This window comes from Miscanthus floridulus, chromosome 7 (genome assembly GCF_019320115.1).
Source record: "Miscanthus floridulus cultivar M001 chromosome 7, ASM1932011v1, whole genome shotgun sequence".
Taxonomy (NCBI): Eukaryota; Viridiplantae; Streptophyta; class Magnoliopsida; order Poales; family Poaceae; genus Miscanthus; species Miscanthus floridulus.
This window is the reverse complement of record NC_089586.1, coordinates 82,634,367-82,656,095: the sequence shown is the minus strand read 5'-3', so window position 1 is coordinate 82,656,095 and position 21,729 is coordinate 82,634,367. Positions and strand designations below refer to the sequence as shown.

The 21,729-nt window shown below is 46.1% G+C and overlaps 4 protein-coding genes across 4 annotated transcripts; 3 read left to right on the top strand and 1 right to left on the bottom strand.

Moving 5' to 3' along the window:
- Positions 1–1,442: 1,442 nt before the first annotated feature.
- Positions 1,443–3,231, top strand: LOC136467181 (uncharacterized). Its single transcript, XM_066465773.1, has one exon. It carries the CDS (start codon positions 1,544–1,546, stop codon positions 3,140–3,142), a length of 1,599 nt encoding a protein of 532 aa, XP_066321870.1. The 5' UTR covers positions 1,443–1,543; the 3' UTR covers positions 3,143–3,231.
- Positions 3,232–6,994: 3,763 nt separating this feature from the next.
- On the top strand, positions 6,995–9,527 carry LOC136467180 (pentatricopeptide repeat-containing protein At1g09900-like). Its single transcript, XM_066465772.1, has one exon. It carries the CDS (start codon positions 7,018–7,020, stop codon positions 9,355–9,357), a length of 2,340 nt encoding a protein of 779 aa, XP_066321869.1. The 5' UTR covers positions 6,995–7,017; the 3' UTR covers positions 9,358–9,527.
- A 559-nt stretch (positions 9,528–10,086) lies between these two features.
- On the bottom strand, positions 10,087–13,938 carry LOC136467183 (PHD finger protein ALFIN-LIKE 7-like). The gene is made up of 5 exons (XM_066465775.1): positions 13,707–13,938; positions 13,578–13,610; positions 12,168–12,396; positions 10,693–10,804; positions 10,087–10,585 (listed from the first exon to the last, which is right to left on the bottom strand). Exons 1-5 carry the CDS (start codon positions 13,819–13,821, stop codon positions 10,313–10,315), a joined length of 762 nt encoding a protein of 253 aa, XP_066321872.1. The 5' UTR covers positions 13,822–13,938; the 3' UTR covers positions 10,087–10,312.
- A 301-nt stretch (positions 13,939–14,239) lies between these two features.
- Positions 14,240–18,432, top strand: LOC136467182 (glutathione S-transferase Z1-like). The gene is made up of 9 exons (XM_066465774.1): positions 14,240–14,457; positions 14,573–14,629; positions 14,880–14,965; positions 15,043–15,114; positions 16,541–16,594; positions 16,989–17,064; positions 17,327–17,394; positions 18,033–18,092; positions 18,184–18,432. Exons 1-9 carry the CDS (start codon positions 14,349–14,351, stop codon positions 18,286–18,288), a joined length of 687 nt encoding a protein of 228 aa, XP_066321871.1. The 5' UTR covers positions 14,240–14,348; the 3' UTR covers positions 18,289–18,432.
- Positions 18,433–21,729: the final 3,297 nt, after the last annotated feature.

Here is a 21,729-nt window from a genome sequence, read left to right as displayed (position 1 = left end):
TAGCTCCCAAGTCTCAGGTTCAGTTGCTCGGTGCTCGATGTCTGATGAGGTGCGGTGAACTGATCCCCTAAGTGGGACGTCATGCTTTCCCTTTTATAGACCAAGGAAAAGCAGGGGTTACAACCGAAGGGAAGAGGGAAAAAGAGAAAGAAATAAGGCTCCCGGGGGTATACTGTCCTCCTCTTCACGTGGGCCCCACTGACCCTGTAGATCATGGCGGCAGCGACGTTGTACTAGGGTCCTATTGGTCGCTGCAACTTACGTGCGGGCGTCGCGCGCCATTCTTGTCTTTCGTCCCATCCGAATGGACGAAATGGTCAGAGGGTTCTCTGACAGAGGCCATACGAGGGGCTCGCGGTACAGCGCTAGTCAACTGATGCCGGTTGACTGACATTGGACGGTGCTTAGGCAGGGAGTTGACAACACAGTGCTGGTCTATTGACGCGATGGGTGATGTGAGTTCCCCAGCATGGCCTGATGCGACCGCTAGTTGCATCAGGACTCGTCCGAGATATGCTCCTGGGCGTGCGCCTCCATGTCGTAGTGGTTGAAGCGGTTCGAGCTCTACCCTGGGACCACTGCTTTGGTCCGGTAGCAGATCCGATCCCCAAGGATCGGGCGAGGCGGAAATCTCTCCTTGGGAGCCGGGCGAGACGGAATCCAACCCCCGGGGGTCGGACAAGGTAGGGCCCTCCCCGTGGGACCGGACGAGGCGGAAACCTCACCCTCGGTGTCGGACGAGGCGTGGCCCAGCCCTTGGGGGTCGGACGAGGCGGAAACTTCGCTCTCAGAGTCGAACGATGTGGAAACCTCGTCCTCGGCGTCAGACGAGGCGTGGCCCGGCCCCTGGAGGTCGGACGAGGCCGTAGTTGCGTCTTTAACCATCGGATAAGGCAACGTGACGCTCTTTAATCCTTTGGCTCGGATACCTGGGTATAGATATCCGACAGTTTCATTTCTCAGTGTTCAAGGCTTTGGTGCTTTTAGATTTGAAGTGAGGAATAAAAGTGAATCTCTCAGTGTACGATTATGGCTTCTCCCTTTTCAACCGAAAACGGCTTCAAACGACTTCTCCCACTAAATTGTTTGGTAGGGCTCTTTCGGAGGAGCATGAGCCGGAGAAGAGCTTTACTAAATGGGACCTTGCATGGTGTTGTAATCAAATGTGGCATGTAAATTATATAGGCATTCGAAACTATATCTAAAATAAACATAGCCACTTTGACAAATAATATATTTTACTATTTTTTCATATATCGGTAAAAGAACACAATCAACTAAAATATACGTATTAATTAATTTTAAAATGAACCACCACTGTCTTTGGCCTTCCTACTTTGCCGTGAAGGTGCTTAACGTCAGAACGGGGACCACTGGCAGCAGGCGGCGGGGAGCGGGAGTGAACGCTCGGAAGAGGATGGCATCCGTGGCCCGTTTCCAGGTCCAGGATTAGGCTGCAGACAATAGCATCGACACCCGCTAGCCACACAAGACACGGCGATACCTCGTGCCCGGAGGCGCGCGCCACCGCCGGTCCGCCGCCATGCTGATCCCCGCACAGTCGGCACCGGCGCCTCCGTTCTCCTCTCTCCGCTCCATATCGTCACACTACCTCCTCCTTCCGTCCCACTTCCTTCCCCCTGGCGGCTCCAGCGTCCTTCCCCCGCTCCGCCGCGGGGACCTCGCCATCCGCATGGGCGGCGGGCCGCGCACCTACCCCGGCGGCGTGTCCAAGTGGCAGTGGAAGCGGATGCAGGCCAAGAAGGCCCGGCAGCTCCTCAAGGCGCGCCTCGCCCGCGAGCGCCAGCTCTACGAGATGCGCAAGCGCGCCGAGCTCCGCGACGCCGTCGCGCACCTCGAGCGGCCCTGGGACCCGGACTCCTCCTCCGCTGCCGACGCGTCCGCCGTGGCTCCCAACCTGCTCTCCGTCGCTGCCGAGGACCAGCTCAGGGCGCTCGCGGACCGTTTCCACCGCCCCGGCGGCGTCGACCTCTGGAACGACCGCGACGGGCCCCGGGTCTTCGCGTCCCCGGCCACAGGCGCGGCCTCCGCCAGGTTCTTCCCCAGGAACGCCTTCCACAGCATCCAGCCCTACGCGCTCATCAGCGACGTCGGGGAGGCGACCGTGCCGCGTGGCGGTGCGCAGGGTGTTCGTGAGAATGCCGCGGAGGACGAAGCATATAGTGGCATTACTGATCGCGAGGCGGTTGAACTCACAGAAAGGGATGGAACATGGGAGCCGGTGAATGCCCTCAGCGACGCCGATGACAGCATTGCCGGTGACTGGACCTCGGATGATGATGATGACAGCGATGCTATTTCTGAATCAGAGGACATTGGAGATGTCGGTTCTTGGCGCGAGCAAGGAACCGTGGTTAGGAGAAATGGAAGGAGCAATGGTGTGGCAAGATGGGAAGCTGCAGGTGCAGTGGCTGCCGGCAGCAACAACGACAGAGGTTGGAGTGGTAATGCTTTCTTCTCGGACTCGGAACGACCAAGAGAAGGTCATCGTGAGCAAAGATGGCAGGAGAGAAGCACCAGTGCAAGTCCAAGGAAGCAGGCCAGTGGGAGATGGACTGGCTTGAAGGCCACAGCAGGCAGCCATGTCAGGCAGAGGGGGAGAACTGGTGCTGGTTCGTTCTCTGAATCTGAGGTGATCCACGGTGGCTCCGAGCCGAAATGGAGAGCAAGCAAGGGCAAGAGAGATGACACAAGGAATGGTGCCGGCAGGTGGAATGCTCCTAAGAAGGATTGGATGGCTGATGGGTTTGATTCAAATCCAGACAGTGCAAGAGGGAGGGAACTGGAACCAAGACGGGGAGCTAGAAATAATGCCAACGGCGGGGAGAAGCTGTTGAAGTACTTGAGGGGTGACCCGCACGCACACAGCAGCAATGGCTTTGCGGAGGATTTGGAGGCACCAAAATGGAAGCCGAGAAGAATGAATCGAGCTAGGAACAACAGTGGTGGCAGAGATGATGACATGGGTGGGAGATTCAGGCGAGGTGAGGATGGCAGAAAGGACGGTGGACGTAAGACGAGCAGGAATGGAGGACGACGGCTCTGGGGAGACGAATACTCGCTACGCCCAACGTCGGAACTGCGCGGCTCTTGGCCGGAGACAGGATCGGATGGATTGTAGGTAGCAGAGACAGACTGACATGATCTATTTATGCTAACTTTTGTAAAACTACACCTCTGTTGAAAAGTAATGTATTGATATTTAGCTTATTTTGCTGCACCGCTGGCCATGTACTCCACCAATCAACAATGAACAGCTCAGCCAAGTTAACTTTAACGGAAACGGTCAAGTTCAAGTGGAGACAACACGTGCAAAATCAAATAAGCACATAAAAGATACCCATGATTCTTGAATTACATGAGCATTGTCAGATCCAGGTACCAAGTATTAGCACAGGGTTTCAAGACAATAGTTGGACCAGTGGGCAAGTCTACCTGGTCACAGATTACAATATGGTCATGGTTGACCTTATGAGCTCAAACTGTAAAAAGATCAACAACACCAGTGCTTGGTAAATTTGGCTCCAGCTACTTGACCTGCAACACATAATATCATCAATTAATCACACGAATATTAAGCAGCTGAGCATTTGTTACGATGAAAACCCAGAGCAAGCTAGCAGCCTGGCCCATGCAGAAACAGATATTGAGCGCAAAACAATCAAGCGTAGAAATGTCAGAAGAAAAAGCAGATTCATAACTCACAAATGAGAAAATCAATAACAAAATCATGAGTAATTCGTTGGATTTCATTTGCAGAGATGTGCTGCAAAGTTTAACCAACCCCAGCATAGTATAAGCAAACACACTCAAAACTAATGTACTTAATGTAACCAATAGAATTTCAACCAACTATCCTGATTTTAGAATCTTAACAGATCTGTACATAAGATATCCAACTGATCTGCTAATAAGCTACTTTTTATTTCACCAGAACATAACGATAGTGCAATATGAATTGGCATAAACAGAATATTAATAAGTTAGTCACTTAATCTGAGAAGGAGAATATCATTATTTTAATAGCAGCAGGCATTATTGAGGGCCAATAAACATATCAATTATGTAAAACAGGTAGTATCGTCTACCACTAAAATTTAGCAGGGGGATCCAACTGAGATTGAAAGAATATTTATATTTCCTTGTATATAGATAGTAACATGTCATATAGTACAACTAGACAAACACAGCTGATCCTGGGTAGGTTTGTAATAAAGTATATCATGAACAGAATGAGTATGTGTTAACCAATATGCGTGGTGGCTATTCAAAATTTAAAACATACCTGAACAAAACATGTAATTCAGAAGTAATGCAATTTAGTTATTCGTAGTTTACATGCTAGGAAAATACCAAGCACCAATTTAAAACCCCCTATCAGAAGACCTAGCTAAAGTACTTGATCATTCTTGGTGCTAGCTATATGCTGATCAATAAACCCAAAGGACATCTCCATTAAGCAGTTCTAAAGTAATAAACCTCTACGAAAAAAAACTCAGCCATATGTCTGCTTAAGATCATACAACGTATATGCAGCTTACAAAATATTTCGAGCTATTAACCCATGCCTATGGTCATCTATTTCACAAGATCTTTTGGCAGTTCAATACATGCATCTCGACGCAAACGGAAATTTAAATGACTGGAACATATATAGTGGGCAAGAAAATTGAAAGCCTAACCTTAAGCCAGTTTCTCTACAAATGTTTTTTCATTTTATAATTTATATATTCGAAATTTAGCTTGTATACAAAGAACTATTGATTGTTCTTATTACATTTTAGTGCTGTTTGGTTCCCAATTTTGTAACATCCGATTACGTTGAGAAAGTGATACACATACATGTGTTTGGTTCGCATTAAGGGGCTGTTTGGTTCAACTCCAGGCAAGCAAACTTTCCTGGGGCATGCGCGGGCATCCGATTTCGGACACCTGTGGTGTGGGTCGCTAGTCTGCCTGGGAGGGTCCAATCCAAGCAGCCCCTAACCGTAATAGCTTTATCGGATGACAGGCCTATTCAAGCACGTTACAGCTCCTACTCAAATAGTAACGCAGAATGATACCTCGTGGCTCTCATCGTCCTTCGTACCACCCAGACCTTGCTCAAAAAGACGAACAGGGTTGCTGCTACACAGTTGCCCAGCCACCTCTGCTTGCTCAGGAAGAGCAAGTTCCCGATCGTTGTGGATCCTTGTCGATCCTATCTGATATCTTTCCGTCCCCATCTCTCAGTCCCAATCCCTCTCTGCTTGCAAAAAAGATACCACACTCTGGCTCTGGTCTTCCTCTGTACCACCCAGACCTTGCTTGAAAAGACGGTCACCTAGTCACCTCTCTGCTTGCTCAGCAAAAGCAGTCTCCCTCTCTACACTTGCCATGGTGGCACCAATGACAAAGAACACGGCAGCAGCCATGGTTTCCTTGCAGGTGGACTACAGGGTGGAGTGTCGCAAGGAGTGGAGAGGGGACTGCCAGAGCTTGTTCAATGGGGAGGTCAACAGCATTGGATGTTTGAGTCTATGTGAGGGTCATGACTGTGCCATGGGATTTGATACCAGGGCAGAACCAAACAATCTCTGCTTTCTAGCATTCCCCTTACATTTGCAGTGCAACTTGATACCATTTACATTAACATTTCCAGTGCACCAAACAAAAACTTTCTTCGTGGTAAGTGATTAGTCTACATTCAAGTGAGTTGGTCCAGAACTGATGGCTTTGATGCCACCCATGTTTTAAAGGCGGCTAGGCGTCCAGGCGAGTGCTTGGTACGCCTGGACGCCTAGGCGGCGCCTAGGCGACAAGGCGCCACTGTTTCCCAAGGCGAGCTGGGTACGCCTGGACGCCTAGGCCTGGACGCCTAGGCATCGCCTAGGCGACGCCTTTAAAACACTGGATGCCACATTGCCATATAATTAAATTGCCAGACTACCAAATACTGTACTACTTCCTCCGTTACAAATTATAGGTCGCTTTGACTTTTTTAGTACATACATTTTGCTATACATCTAGACATATGTTATATCTAGATACATAGCAAAATGAATGTACTAAAAAAGTCAAAGTGACTTATAATTTGGAACGGAGATAGTAACCACCAGTGGAGAAGATAAATATTTAAGAGTTGCAGTGGTTTGCCATTTCTCTCGAATCTGAAATATTTAAGCTGGTCTGTCACGACTGATAGATACAATACAAGTGGACAAGATAAATGCTTATGGGTCACACCCTTGCAGTCGTGACATGGTGTCGCAAGATTTCTGAAGAAGTCTAATCCTTTCATTTCATAGATATTATGTCTAGTGGTTTACTGGTTCCCGATCAGAATGTCAACATATGCTATTCGACAGAAAATGAATGCATACAGAACACTGGTGCAGGCAAGAGACGCATTCTGGTCCCAAAGCTTTGGGGGACATAATAAGCGCAGGCTAATCACTTCAGTTCAGTTTAATCCAAACAGGGCTGTTGTGTCCAGTGTGCGAATTTATAACCCGATCTAAAGGAAACAATAGAACGCAATCCTGAAAGGACAGATCTACATGAACAAACCCTATCAAATCCCTCCAAATGCATCGTCCAATCCAAGCCTAACCAAACAAACTCATTTCCCCGTGTAAACAGGGGGGCGGGCACGGGTGGGGGCTTACCTTGGAGAGTTGGAGTCACGGATCCTGCCCGGCGATCTAGTGGTGGTGGTCGCCGGAGGGGCGGTAGAGGCGGTTGTAGGCGGCCTCGCCGACGACGTAGATCCCGAAGGCGACGATGGCGATGCCGAGCCCCGGTGTGGCGTGGCGCAGCTGGTTCCCCACCATCGGGTGCCTCCTCCACTCGTCCCTCCGCCGGAAAAACTCCCCAGTCGCGTTGAGTCCCTTCCCTCCGCTCGCCATCGCCTCCGCCACTCTCTCTCTCTCTCTCTCTCTCTCCCACAACCGTTCGAAGCAGGAAGATAGGGCAAATGGGTAACCACGCGCACAATAACCCAAGCCCAGGTGATATATGAAGCCCGGCCCGCCCGACCTGGGCTCACACGGCCCAAACCCTGCTGCCCGTGCGACCTGTCCCGTTGTGATTGTGCCAGCGCGAGTTTCTTCTCTCGGCTTCTTTCTGGTTCAGACGTTCAGCAGCTCTATGCCTCTATGGCTCTATCTCATGGCGATGGCGACCTCGTCGGCGCCGCTGCTCCCGAAGCCCGCACTCCGAGCTGCGTCCTCTTCTTCTCTCCACACCCCGAATCCAAGGTCCAGGCGACAGCGAGCCACCCCCGAACAGCACGACCAACATGTCGACAGCAAGTGGCGGAGGCAGCCGAGGGGCCCGCCCCGGCGCGGCGAGGGAGCCAAGAGGCGCCTGCGCAGCCTCATCCAGCGCGAGGAGATCGACGACGCGCTCGCGCTCGTCGACTCCATGGCCTACGGCGGCAGCGAGAAGTGCCTGCCCGTCGTCCCCTGCAACATCCTCATCAAGCGGCTGTGCTCGGGCGGCCGCGTCGCCGACGCGGAGCGCGTGTTCGCGGCGCTCGGCTCCTCCGCCACTGTCGTCACCTACAACACCATGGTCAATGGGTACTGCCGCGCCGGCCGGATCGAGGACGCGCGCCGCCTCATCAGCGGCATGCCGTTCCCGCCGGACACGTTCACGTTCAACCCGCTCATCCGCGCGCTCTGCGTCCGCGGGCGCGTCCCTGACGCCCTGGCGGTGTTCGACGACATGCTCCACCGGGGATGCTCCCCTAGCGTCGTCACCTACAGCATCCTCCTGGACGCCACCTGCAAGGCGAGCGGCTACAGGCAGGCCATGGTTCTCCTTGACGAGATGCGCGCCAAGGGCTGCGAGCCGGACGTCGTCACGTACAATGTCCTCATCAATGCCATGTGCAACGAGGGCGATGTTGATGAAGCTCTGAATGTATTGAGCAACTTGCCGTCCCATGGATGCAAACCTGATGCTGTCACCTACACACCTGTGTTGAAGAGTTTGTGTGGCTCTGAACGGTGGAAGGAGGTTGAGGAGCTCTTCGCTGAGATGGCCAACAACAAATGTGCCCCAGATGAAGTGACATTCAACACAATAGTCACTTCTCTGTGTCAGCAAGGCTTAGTTGATCGTGCAATTAAAGTTGTTGATCACATGTCAGAGCATGGATGCATCCCTGATATTGTCACATATAGCAGTATTCTTGATGGTTTGTGCGACGTAGGGCGTGTTGATGATGCGGTTGAATTGTTAAGCAGACTGAAATCCTACGGGTGCAAACCTGATACAATTGCCTATACCACTGTTTTGAAGGGCCTGTGCAGCATAGAACAATGGGAGCATGCTGAGGAGCTCATGGCTGAGATGGTCTGCAGTGATTGTCCCCCTGATGAAGTGACATTCAACACGATAATTGCTTCTCTATGTCAGAAAGGGTTGGTTGATCGTGCAATCAAAGTGGTTGAACAAATGTCAGAGAATGGTTGCAGCCCTGATATTGTCACATACAATTGTATTATCGATGGTTTGTGCAACGAAAGGTGTATTGATGATGCCATGGAATTGTTAAGCAACCTGCAGTCCTATGGGTGCAAGCCTGATATAGTTACCTTTAACACTTTATTGAAGGGCTTGTGTAGTGTTGACCGGTGGGAGGATGCTGAGCAGCTCATGGTTAATATGATGCACAGTAATTACCCCCCTGACGAAATGACATTCAATACAGTAATCACTTCTTTATGCCAGAAAGGACTACTTCTGCAAGCAATTGAAACTCTGAAGATAATGGCTGAGAATGGTTGCATTCCAAACTCATCTACCTATAACATAGTAGTTGATGCACTTCTGAAGGCCGGAAAGACTCACGTAGCCCTTGAGCTGCTGAGTGGCATGACAAATGGTACTCCAGATTTGATTACTTATAATACAGTAATTTCTAATATTACCAAGGCCGGGAAAATGGAGGAAGCTCTTGATTTGTTGCGTGTGATGGTCTCTAACGGCCTTTGCCCAGATACGACTACATACAAATCTTTAGCATATGGTATCTGTAGAGAAGATGGAACTGACAGGGCAATTAGAATGCTCTGCAGAGTGAAAGATATGGGCTTGTCACCTGACACTACATTCTATAATGATATTCTTCTTGGTTTTTGTCAAAATTGGAGAGCAGATCTCGCCATTGATTGCTTTACTCATATGGTCTCCAGTGGCTGCATGCCTGATGAATCAACCTACATTATACTCCTTGAGGCTCTTGCTTATGAGTGTCTTTTGGATGAGGCAAAACAACTTCTAGTCAACCTGTGTTCTCTAGGCGTTCTAGATAAGAGCTTGATTGAGGAAGAAATCCACTATTCATAGACTGAACATGCATGTTAACCGTGTTGTGGTTGAGTAGTGGGTTCGCTTACAAAGCGCTGAAATGCTTGCTTTGGATCCTTTCAAATCACGAGGGATTGTGCATACCTTGTATAGATTGGATTCGAAATTTACGTTCAAAAAATTGTTATCCTACACTTTTCACAGTACTACCAGTCAATTCTCCCCTCCAACAGATGTTCGAGTCTCGTCCTGATTCAGTCGTAATACTTGTAGTTGTAACAGTATGCTAATTGAACAGTTTCACCCCTTGTTTTTTCTTTCTTTCAAGTGCTTCTGTTCCAACCTTTCGTTTCACCTTATCTGGGTGGTCGGGTCTAGCGGTAGTGTTAGAGCGCCAGACAACCTTTTGCAGCAGCAACGTTCAGATATACATTTTTGGTGGCATGTGGTGATGCTGTACAGGTGAAAGTAGCAGCACTTGCTACTTGGTTGCTGGCAAAGTAGCAAGTGGTACATGTCGCCTTGCCTGAGCAGCGAAATGAATAAAATTGTTTGAGCTTGCCCAAACCGGTATTGAAAATGGCTAAATACTTTCTGTAAGGATTACAGCATTCTGTCTATCATTAAAGTGCTATGCCTCCAGGAGGAACGTGTATGTGACCCCTGTGAGGATGGTCTCAGCAGTGAAGCTCATCGTCAATGTCTGCTCACTAGCTTCGCAAGTTCGCCACAATAACATGCTCAGATCAGGTGATAAACAGGAGGAAATTATCATACACACTAAGCAGCACTTAATTACTGAACATGAGTTTCCAAACTCCAGCAGTTCATCCAACACTACGATGACAGCAGTCAGCGACGAGAGAAATACAACAGCCGGCACACGCACCGGTCTGCTAAACAGGTGAAGCGGTTCTAATGACACCGCTTCACTGCTCCTAATGATTCTAAATGCTTTCCGTTAACTGGGAGCAAGTCCTGTCCCAGGGCACCGTCATTCCCGGCTCCGCTTGGTGCTGCAGCTGGGACACTTGTACTGCTTGATGTGCTCTGCCTTCGCAGGGGTGACGCGGACACACTTGCCATGGAACCACTTCTCGCAGACATCGCAGCAGATCCAGAACTCCCCGTTCGCATAGCTCTCCCCGCAGGACCCACACAGGTACGCCTGGTCCTCCTCCTCTGCGTCCTCATGGCCGCTGTCCTCCTCTTCTTTTGGGTGGGCTGGCTTCACGGGCTTACTGTTAGAATTGGTCTGTTTTGATGGCTGCAAGAGATGGCAGGACAAACGAGCCAGGGGTTGCATCAACAGCATTAGCAAGATGTAATGCATATGGGATGTAGCACATATACACACAAAAGATATTTACTTACTTTAGAGTTAGATTTGCTGCTGCCATTGGGGGCTTTCGATTGCTTCTTAGCAACCCCCGTCACAACTTCATAAACAGTGGGCAGGTTATTAATCATGGTGAAGAGCCTTCTCCTGAAATTTAAATGCCACCAATGATTATCATCTCAATTCTCTTGTTCTCCAATAACTACTTCCCGTGTCCCAAATTATAGGTTGTTTCGGCCTTTCTAGGTACATAGCTTTTGCTATGCACCTAGATATACACTATGTCTAAGATAGATAGTAAAACAATGTATCTAGAAAAGCCAAACCAACCTAAAATTTGGAACAGAGGTAATAGCTTTCTTTTTTTTGGCTACAGAACGGATAAAAGCTGGAACATTTGATACACTTTACACTAGAATTCGTGGATCCTACCCTAACAACTGCAAGATCAGTAAGCAATTCTATTTAGAAGCACAAATTCGATTTGAAACCTTAACAAGTTAAAATATAACACCACTATCATTTAATCTAGTAAAGAATTTTTTTGATAAAGTAAATAGTTATTAAATATTTGGTGAATATCTCCACACAGATGCATAATAACTGGCTACATATTTTTTTAAAATCACATAAATCTTCCAACAAGAGAGAAGTAGGGGTGTCATGAGCAAAAGAATGGTAGATAGATAACTACAGATATAATAAATTTAAATAAATGGAGATTACCTAACTAAGGGAACCCCATCTCCCCACCTAAAAATGGGACCCCCACAACTGTGGCATAATGGCAGGGAGCCTTCCACTGAGCACAGCCTTAAATACTCCCTAGCTCTAAACTCTCCAATTCCCTACATCATTTTCCTAATGCACCACCACAACACTCTTCCCACAAAGCCCCACCAATCCCTCTCCAATCTCCAGTTTCCACGACAGTAACTGATGCCTCCACAACCTATGGAAGCAACATATATGCCTCCTGAACCACTCCCACATATGCATCTCCCCAACCCGTGGGAGCAGCATATGCATTTCCGTGACAGTAACTGATGCCTCCACAACCTGTGGAAGCAACATATGCATCTCCCCAGCTAGCACCCACCAACCAGAGCAATGTTTTAAAGGTGGCTAGGCATCCAGGCGAGTGCTGGGTACGCCTAGGCGACAAGGCGCCACTGTTTTCCAAGGCGAGCTGGGTACGCCTGGACGCCTTTAAAACACTGAACCAGAGTACTAGACCCCTGAGCCACCCCCCCCCCCCCCCCCCCCCCCCCCCCCTCGTGAATCACTCCCATAGCAAGGCACAAGAACAGTATACATTTCCCCCTAGTTTGTGTCAAGAAAATATTTTCCAAAAAAATATGAAATAAATTATGAAAGTAAATCTGTGATCAAAGACATCTGAGTTCCATATTGCAATAAAAAGTATGAAAGGGAAACACAGTTATAGTAAAGGGGTGAAAAAAAAGTAAAAAAAAGGAATAAACCTTTGCAATGAAAACAAAGCACAAACCTGGCATCTTTATCAATTCCAAAGCGAGCACCAAAGTAGAATGCAACAGACAGGAGCCATGCATCACTATGAACTGCAACTAGAGACAGCCAATCTTTTTCGATCATTCCATCACGTGCAAAGTTTATCCCCAGTGCTGGTTCTGGAAGCTCAGGAGGTACTTCCTCCGCTGGAAGAGTGACCTCCCAAGTCTCATTTGGCAAACCATAAAGGCACAAGTTCTCTTTCTCTGGCACAAGAAGGACAGCATTACGTCAACAGGACAAAACAAAGGAAATGGAATCTAATCTGTTCACATCACCAGTTATGGCATATTACTGAACATCAGTAGACATCAGAGCAAGGATGCTATTAAAAAAATGTTAATCAAGTAAAACGGATGCTGCAGTGATGTACGAAGCCACTTTACTCATAACTGTTTTCCATGAATGTACATCAGGATTAGTTGTGGACATTGAGCAATATTAGGCCAGTCACCATTGATGTCTGCATCTGACTTTTATCTTGTCTCCACTTCACACTTCTTCCTACAATTTGTAATTCCTTCTACTAACATACGTTACTTCTCATTCTTTTTTCATACACAGGAGGGCGACCTGGAAAACCAGGTTACCTTATATATCAAGTCAAAGGCACTAGATCAATTTAATTAGCTTTTATAGTTTTAATCAGATTTCAATCCTCACAGCAGCAGTAACAGATTTGTAGCTCAAAACGACATCTATCTGAGGGTTTAAATGAATAGGTCCATGGTAACCAATGAGTACAATTCATCTCCACTGAGGCTGCAACTTTCAGCAAATACCAACATACACCAACGTGGGCCAAATGATCACATGTCCCGTCAAGTGATACTGTACTGTGATTGGTCAATCCCCTTTATTACGTAACGTACATGGTCTGTTACGTACAACCCAAGCATTATGCATGAAAACGGAAATGCAAATTGGTCAATCACCTTTATCATGTATCGTACGTGGTTTTTACGTTCAACACAAGCATTATGTGTCAACGGAAATGCAAATGACCGCAGCTGGAGCATATTCCAGGACTTTAAATTACCTAACCATGACATTTACCAAGCACTTCCTTTAAATGATGTACTCATCTATTGCAAGTTTCTTTAGCTTAAGGCCTTGAATTGATGATCTAAACACACTGGAGGGCGAAATCAAATTACGAAACATGTGTGGCAGTCACACTGAAACTTACATATCTGACAAAAGTAAAGGGCTAACCAGACCAACTAATCGTCATTAAGAATCCGACGAATCCCTAAACGGCAACCGGATCGAGCTCCATAAACGAACGCCGGATCGGCATATAGTGAAAGGCGAAGCTTAGCACGAGGATACGAGCAGCACAGACGGAAGGAAAAAAAAGAGGGAGGAACCAAGTCGGGCGCGTCACCTGGATCGCACTGCTGATAGAACTTCTCCACATCTGCGCGCACCACGGAAGCAGCAATAGCGTCAGAGAAGCATCCACAAACCAAGAGGACAAAGAGGAGGAGGCTGGAAATGCGTGAGGCTAGCTGACCCGTGGTGAGCGCCTTGACGATGCCGGCGCGGCGCGCGCGGAAATCACGGAAGACGTCTTCGGGGGAGCGCGTGTGGTGTTGCACCGCCGCAGAGCCTCCTCCTTCGCCGTCCATCGCCGGCCACCGTGTCCCTTGGCTAGGGTTTGGGGAAGCGAGGGCAGCAGCAGTGGTGGTGGTGGTGGTGGACTGGTAGTGGAGGGAGCAGAAGAGGATTAGAAGAGAAGGCGAGGAGCGCAATACCGCGGCGTGTAGGCCTGCGAGAATAGGAGGATTTCAGAGGGGCGATTTGGGAAAAAGCGGAAACCACGAGGTGCTCGTCGTCCAAAACATTTTCCGCTTCGCTTTCAAGGAAGGGAGTAAAAGATAGTGGGCCCGTGAACTGGGCTCGGCTTTCGGCGCACTACAGAAGGCATGGGCCCACCTGGCTGATCAGGATTGGCTTGACGGACGTGACGTGATTGGGCCCGTTTTTTTCACACCAAATCATGGGCCGCATCTGCTGCAAACGAGCCCATTTGAGTTGCCTTCCGTGTTCCACTTCGCTTGCAGGTTGCGGTTCCTCTTCTTCCGTCGCTCTCGCTCTCGGACTACGGTTCAGCGAAGCAGCTAGGCAATCGTCAGTTCGTCACTGCAATCTGCAAATGGCGGAGGCGGAAACGGAGGCGGAGGCGACGGCGGGGCGACTGAGGCTGTACTCGTACTGGCGCAGCTCATGCTCCCACCGCGCCCGCATCGCTCTCAATCTCAAAGGTGCGTGCTGCTCGCTGCTCGGCCACCGCTTAATCGGACTCGGCCCATCGTCTATTGGACGGATTGAGGGCATTCGGTTGGGTTGATTCGATGTGCGTGCTGTTTCTTTCTGCAGGTGTGGATTACGAGTACAAGGCGGTGAACCTTGTCAAGGGCGAGCAGTCTGATCCAGGTGTGTCGGTACTACTACTTACTTGTGCTACCTACCTTATGCTACAATTGCTTGAACACCGAGTATTAGGTACCTGAACTAGCCCCTGCGATTGCAAATGTCATTTTGCTCGCCTTCACTTATGAGTGTGGTTCGGCTGTGTTAATTAAATTGTTCTAGACGATTTTGTAGAACATACTTGGTTGCAATAAGGCTATGCTGGGAGTCTTGGTTGGAAAGTCGCTAATGGGTTGATCTTTATGAGAAGCAGAATTCGTCAAGCTTAATCCTATGAAGTTCGTCCCTGCGTTGGTTGATGGTGATTCTGTGATCGGTGACTCTTACGCGATAGCATTGGCAAGTATCGAGATTTTGCGTTTATTGTCTCACTATTGGCTATCACTTGATTCACCTGTTCCTTTGTGGCTATGCAGTATTTGGAGGACAAGTACCCAGAGCCTCCTCTTATACCTCACGACCTTCAAAAGAAGGCTTTGAATCACCAGGTAATGATAGGTTCTGCAACCCCTTTTTTTTCATGATTGCGACCACATATTGTTGAAGGTGACATGACTGCTCAAACTAGCTGGTGGAAATTCAGGACAGAACATTGTTAATGTGAGGATAAAATAATAATTTGGCATGCAGACGAACATAATGAAGTGGCATGTTATATAGTGGGCGTACCCAGTGCAGAGAGCTCCCGCTCTGTGCTGGGTCTGGGGAAGGGTGTTAGTGGCAAGCCTTACCCTCGCCTGTGCAATGCGAGGAGACCGCGACTCGAACTCGGGACCTTCCGGTTACAGGCGGTAAGACTCTACCGCTTGCACCAGGCCCACCCTTCCGGCATGTTATATAGTAATTATGCAATTTGTTTACGAGTTGCTTTTTTGGGGTGTTTCATGCCTTTCCGAAAGACTTGGCTTCTTTTATACTCCAATCCAGACTTATGGAAATACTGCACCCTTCCATAGGCAGACTAATCTTAGGAGGTGAAGCCACTAAATAAGTAGCACAACAAAGGGGGCAAAAGGGGAGTAATTCAGTTGCTTAATTCAATTGCAGGTATGGATAAATCAGTAAATATGGTTCATATTGAGCCTACATGTGGGGTTAGTCCACATGCTAGTAATGCAATGGAGCCATGGTATAGTGTTTTTCTCTCACAACAAATCAACGAACAGTGCTTTTCAGCCTGGCTTTTCAGCGAAGCGAACAGGGCCAAGTGATATGACTGTTGGTGCTGAGTGTGCGGAAATAGAAAACATGACATTTTTAGTTCCGAATGCATATAATATCATGAATTTTCATTATGGCCTGTGCTGCCTGCACATGTACGGAATAGATACGGACTCAACAGACAATGCAAGCAGCTAAGGGATAAAGAGTATAAATGATAGAGATAAAGCACAGGTAAAACAATTACAGCTGGAGTTATTGGAGTCCATGCATGCTTGTGCAACTCCTTCAGGTTTTCCACATGGCAAGGCTGTTGTCAGGCAGCACACAGGCTCCTACAGCACAGGACACAATGAAATTCAAGTACTCCCTCCGTTCCAAAAAGAATGCAATTCTGATTCGAAGCTAGAATTGCATTCTTTTTGGGACTGAGGGAGTACATGATATTATATGCATTCAAAACTAATTGTGTTTCTGTTCTTTATTCCCACAGCTCAGCATCAACAGTCATGCCACATTCAAACAGACATTTTCATATACCACTCATTTCCTTTTGGTTAAGATTGTCCATTACCATTAGAATGGATTGCAAAGTACCATCCATTGCATGACTAGCGTGCAGCACAAACCCATATAGTTTAGCAAGGTGCGAAGGTCTAACCAGAGTCTGGAATAGCAAAGTGGTGTATTTTTTTTTTTCTTGACCACCAATTCATCATGCTTAACATGAACTTTTCTATCTTTCTATGGCAGATTGCAGGCATTGTAGCTTCTGGTATTCAACCTTTCCATAACCGCAGTGTGTTGGTAAGTATACTGTACCTTATTTCTTGCCATATGTGATTATTCGTGTAGAAATAGATTGATCTGCGCACCTTAGTCGAGTTTTATAGTGAAATAGGATTCCCAGTTCCCCGCCTGCATTGTGCAATTATACAATTTCTTTGCTGCAGATTGATTCCGTGTTGAGACAACTTGTTTGTAAAATATACTGTACAGCTTGTTTAAAGAATAAAAGCTACTTTTTTAAAGAAAAAAAGGACAATTCCGGCCTCTGCAGCTGCACACAGCCATTTTTTACAAAAGTTTCAGCTCAATCGCTGATGAGTAAAATAGGGGAAAGAGCACACTCAATGACTCAAATAGAAGAAAATCAAATGTAATGGGGACTTTATTTGATCCATTGCTTGCATATTTGCAGAGGTTAATTGGCCAAAAGGTTGGTGCAGGGGAGAGTGTCTTGTGGACTCAACAACAAACCGAGAGAGGTTTCACAGGTTGTTTAACAAACATAACCGTCCTTTACTGATTGAAGTAACTACTACTTTTGCTGCATTACTTTAATCAAGCAAAATTTGCTTCAAGAAAATATTGCTTGCCTTGCAATTCTGTTGTACTATGTCATTATAGAAATACACTCATAGTTCTCTTAGTTTAATTACTGAATATATTGTTGCTTAACATTCTTTTTGTTTAATCCATATCGCTTTTGTGCATGTTTACTATTCTGTAACGTGCTCATTTTCCCTAATGGTTTAGCTATTGAGAACCTAATACAGCTAAAAGGCTGTGCTGGGAAGTATGCAACAGGAGATGAAGTCCAACTGGTATGTTTGCTCCCTAGATACTCCATTTGTCACCTTTTTTTTAGAATGGGTTCTTTTCCCATTGTAGTGAACTTTCCTTTGTAGCTGTTCTGGAGTGAAGTGGTATCATATTAATTCAATGGTTTAACCTAGTGTTCTTTTGGCAATCAAGTACTCACTGGTGATGTGTGTGTGAAGGAAAAAACAACAGAATTTTTTTAAAAAAATGAAGAGGCGTCAGCAGTTTTGCTCTCTCAAGACAAGTAAAATTTTTATGGTTTTCTGAAAGTTTAAGATGACAGTGTTATTCCATGCTTATTCTAAAGCAGAGGTTATGTGATTATGGGCCATTAACTCAAAATGAACATAAGGATAAGTTTTTTTTAGAACCCATTATGCGTGTTTTGGTACTTTTGTACAGTTGTAGTCTCTGAAACTATAAAATTCCTAGTAGAACAGCAATGCATTATGATACATATTCCTGATATTCATGCAGAATTAAAACGAGAATTTGTTCTTTTGTGCCAATAAACCCGGTATTTGTCAACTCGCCTTTCTGTCTGTTATACGTTTGTTTACAAATACTGGGTTTATTGCCAATAGAGCCCGCTACCAGTTGATTCAATTGTTTTTTTTTTAAATTTCTTCTTCACGTGCAGGCAGATGTGTTCCTTGCACCCCAGATCTGTGGAGCCATTGAAGTCAATCAAATTGACATGGTACCGCTTTCCTCTTGCCATACAAATGTAAATCATTGTCTCCATTTTTTCAATCAAAGAACTGCTAATGAAACGTGCCTATTTTCCGCAGTCAAATTACCCCACGCTTGCTAGGCTTCACTCGGAGTACATGGCACACCCTGCATTTGTAGCAGCGCTCCCTGGCAGGCAACCAGACGCCCCTTCCTCTTCCTAGGAACTGCACGCTGTTTGCTCTGTTGTCGTCCCAGTGTACTGTTCATATGAATATATAGATTTGGAGTTGTTCTGGTTACTTCTGTAAGAATAAGTACAGGATTTCCTCTGCGAAGTGCAAATAATTTTGCGATTTCAGAGACTATTGGCATGAAGCATCGCATCGTTCTGGGTCTGGTCGTCTTCATGTGGCTTTTGTGATTTCAGGGCATGCACTTCGTCTTAAAAAGCAAGACGACTTTTATGCTGAAATAACAATTCTCTACTAAAAAATGGAAGAGGTGCACTGTCAGAAAATTGAGCGCCACTTGCAAAAAGAGAACGAGATCATCTAACTGCAACGTGCAGTCAGCGCATGATCGGACGATGCGCTCGGAGCCTGCAGGTCCGGCTGCCACGCTCCTCTACTGTCTGGGCCTCGGCCCAAGAACAACTCCGTGGCTCTCCTTTTTGGCGCCGTATTTTCCTTTTTGGTGTGAGTTCCGTCTCTTTTTCCCGCGAGCGAGGGCGAGGCGTCGGCGTCGGCGACCGGCTTTTCCCGCAAGCGCGAGGGTGAGGCGTCGGCGATCGGCTGCTGCTTGTGTTGTTTTGCCAGGAACATGGTCGCAGGTCTGCACTCCGTCTCTCCACGTGTGTTTAGATTGCATCAATATTCTTCTAATTTGTTTACCATCCTCTGCTACATCAGCTTGTGTTGGAATTGATTAAAGAAACATCAACTTGCTTTCATCAGAAAATAGAATCAGGATATATGAGATGGAAGAAAAGAGGTGCGTAACCCATGCTTCTTTCTCCCGCATGCGGTCAGATATATTTTAGTTGCTTATTATACCACCATCAAATTAAATATTTTGTTTGTTATAGGGATGGGTTTTTCCCTAGTTCTTTACCTCAAGTTGGCATGGAATTCAATAGTACAGATGAGGCTGGGATGTTTTGGGTTAGCTATGGTTGTCAAAAAGGTTTTGAGGTTAGAAAAAGGTACTTAAACAAAAGAAAATCGAATAAAAAGATTAGATCGTGCAGATTTGTTTGTGCGAACGAGGGTCAGATTGGAAGATAAAAGGGATCATTTAATAAAATCACTGGAAGCATGCTTATATATTTTCAAGAAAAAATTACCGAGAACCTACCATTCATATATGCATTGCAAATGAATCGAGGAGAACAAATAGCTAATATTTTTGGGTTGATGCTAAAATGCTTACTAACTATGCGTATTTTGGTGATGTTGTCAGTTTTAATACTAGTTTTGAAACAAACAAGGAGAGTAGGCCTTTTGAAGTATTTGTTGGGTTCAATCATTTTAGAAAAACTGTGATTTTTAGTGCCGTTCTCATGTATGGTGAGACATTTGAGTCCTTCAAATGGCTATTTGAGACCTTCCTAAAAGCACATAAAGGCAAGCAATCTAACACACTGTTCGCTTGATCGTTTCTGTGGCTTATAAGCCGGCTGACGCTATTTTATTATGAGAGAAAAACATTATATCATGACTGATAAGCATGGCTGATACGATCAAACGAACAGGGTATAAAATAATCTATACTGATCAAGATGCAGCAATGGGAAAGCACGTAGTGGGATAGTACAATATATATTGAAGGTGCCATTCTTGATTTGATGAATATTAGTCACTCCCGGGACAATATATATTAAAGCAATGGACACGAGAAGCACGCAGTGGGATGGACACGAGAAGTATGCAGTGGGATAGTATAAGACAACCAAGGCTGAAAACATAATAGAGGATCCAAAAATAAATAATATGCTTCGCTATAAATATATGACTCACAAATTTCTCAATTTGGCACATCGAGCTGCGAGTCATCCATGGTGCGCCTTATTAGTAAATGTTGGTATATTTTAACGTACAAGATAAATCCGCAAGCGCACGGATACTGATGTAGCACTTCACCGGAAAGTATTCCAGAATATCGAACTCAAGAAAACGTGTGTGAAATTAACCAAGTCCAGCTTAACCAGGAATAGCAACAAGGCTTAAGATAAATAGGAGCGTAGAGAGACTCACTAAGATTCTCTAGTTTTAACTTGGGTAAGTTTTGTCTTCTACTATTCAACTGGGGATATTACTAAGGAGAAACATAAGCAGAGTATGTTTTCCTATAGTAACTAGATCCTGCTCGGCCTACAGACGGAAGATGGTCTACAAAGGACTCAATAAGGCTTTATAGTCACCCTTGCGATCTACCACCGATCTAAAATGGAGGATACATCCACGAGTAACCGAGTCTAAGCACCGCGCTTACACTACGAATACTACTCTAACCCAAGAGCGATAAAGATTAAAATACTCAATAAGAGTCGCAAACCTAATGAACAATATAAACATGATATTTACTTGAATCAGAAATTGAGTACCCGAGAAATCTCAGAAGCAAGCTCAAGTTGAATTTGATTCCACTAGGTACAAACCGTAGAGAGAGCACCGACAAGATGACACTTCCTCCAAACTCTTCCCTCACTCTCTAATTTACTATTTCTATTTACAAAGACTAGATCCTATCATGGAGGACTAATCTTCTCTTGATTGCTGGCTCTAATCCTGATGATGAGGATATAAATTAGAGTTTCAAGCTTTTAGGATTGCTCTACTAGAGGAGGTATAGGGGGAACCAGGGGTCCTATGGGCCCATGAATCCATGTCAACGTAAAATCTGGACCCTCGAATCGAACCGACCTTGAACAACGACATAGATTTGATCTTTGAGACGGTGGAGAACCGACATAGCGAAGAGGGGCTACCAGGTGTGCCCCATAGGCTGGTCGGCCTGCAGGTGGGGCCGGCCACCCCCACACTCTAACACCTGGGCGTGGGTCTCAGTGAGTTGTCTTCTGGATTGTTCTAGAATCTTTCCAAGTCGGTTTCATCTCGAAATAACATGATTTGCTTTGACGAATAAGTCCTTCTTGACAGTTTTTTGATTAAATCCTCCTACAAACACAGATTTACCAAAACTTATGCAATTTGTTAGTTTAAACCCCTAAACCTATATTGGTGATCCATTTTAATCATTTATATAGGGTATATTGATGGTTTATGATTGACATTAACTACCATCAACAAGCTCCCCCACACTTAGGCTTTTACTCGTCCCTGATAAAAGGATGGATTGTGGCAGAACCGCCTAATCTAATGCCTCCCAGGAATGCTCGTCTTCCATTAGACACTAAGCACTCGAAGGAGAACACTAAATTACGCGGTCCTGTCGGGCACACCAAGGGAGAACCCAAAAATTCATATTTTTCCATCAGGATCACAAATGAGAGAATAAAGCTTACATCATTCTTAACCATTTCTTACATCACTTTTAATACAATATCAGAGTATACTCTTTATTATTATAACAGCGGAATGTAATCATATTATCAGAGTTATGAACAATTAAATGTAACAACGGAATATAAACATGTGAACAGA

Coding starts and splice junctions, on each gene's coding strand:
- LOC136467181 (XM_066465773.1), top strand. CDS start 1,544: ATGCTGATCCCCGCACAGTCGGCACCGGCGCCTCCGTTCTCCTCTCTC.
- LOC136467180 (XM_066465772.1), top strand. CDS start 7,018: ATGAAGCCCGGCCCGCCCGACCTGGGCTCACACGGCCCAAACCCTGCT.
- LOC136467183 (XM_066465775.1), bottom strand. CDS start 13,821: ATGGACGGCGAAGGAGGAGGCTCTGCGGCGGTGCAACACCACACGCGC. Junction 13,611..13,706: donor CGTCAAGGCGCTCACCACGG/GTCAGCTAGCCT, acceptor TGGTGCGCGCAG/ATGTGGAGAAGTTCTATCAG. Junction 10,586..10,692: donor GCAGCAAATCTAACTCTAAA/GTAAGTAAATAT, acceptor CATCTCTTGCAG/CCATCAAAACAGACCAATTC.
- LOC136467182 (XM_066465774.1), top strand. CDS start 14,349: ATGGCGGAGGCGGAAACGGAGGCGGAGGCGACGGCGGGGCGACTGAGG. Junction 14,630..14,879: donor GGGCGAGCAGTCTGATCCAG/GTGTGTCGGTAC, acceptor TATGAGAAGCAG/AATTCGTCAAGCTTAATCCT. Junction 16,595..16,988: donor TCCATAACCGCAGTGTGTTG/GTAAGTATACTG, acceptor GCATATTTGCAG/AGGTTAATTGGCCAAAAGGT.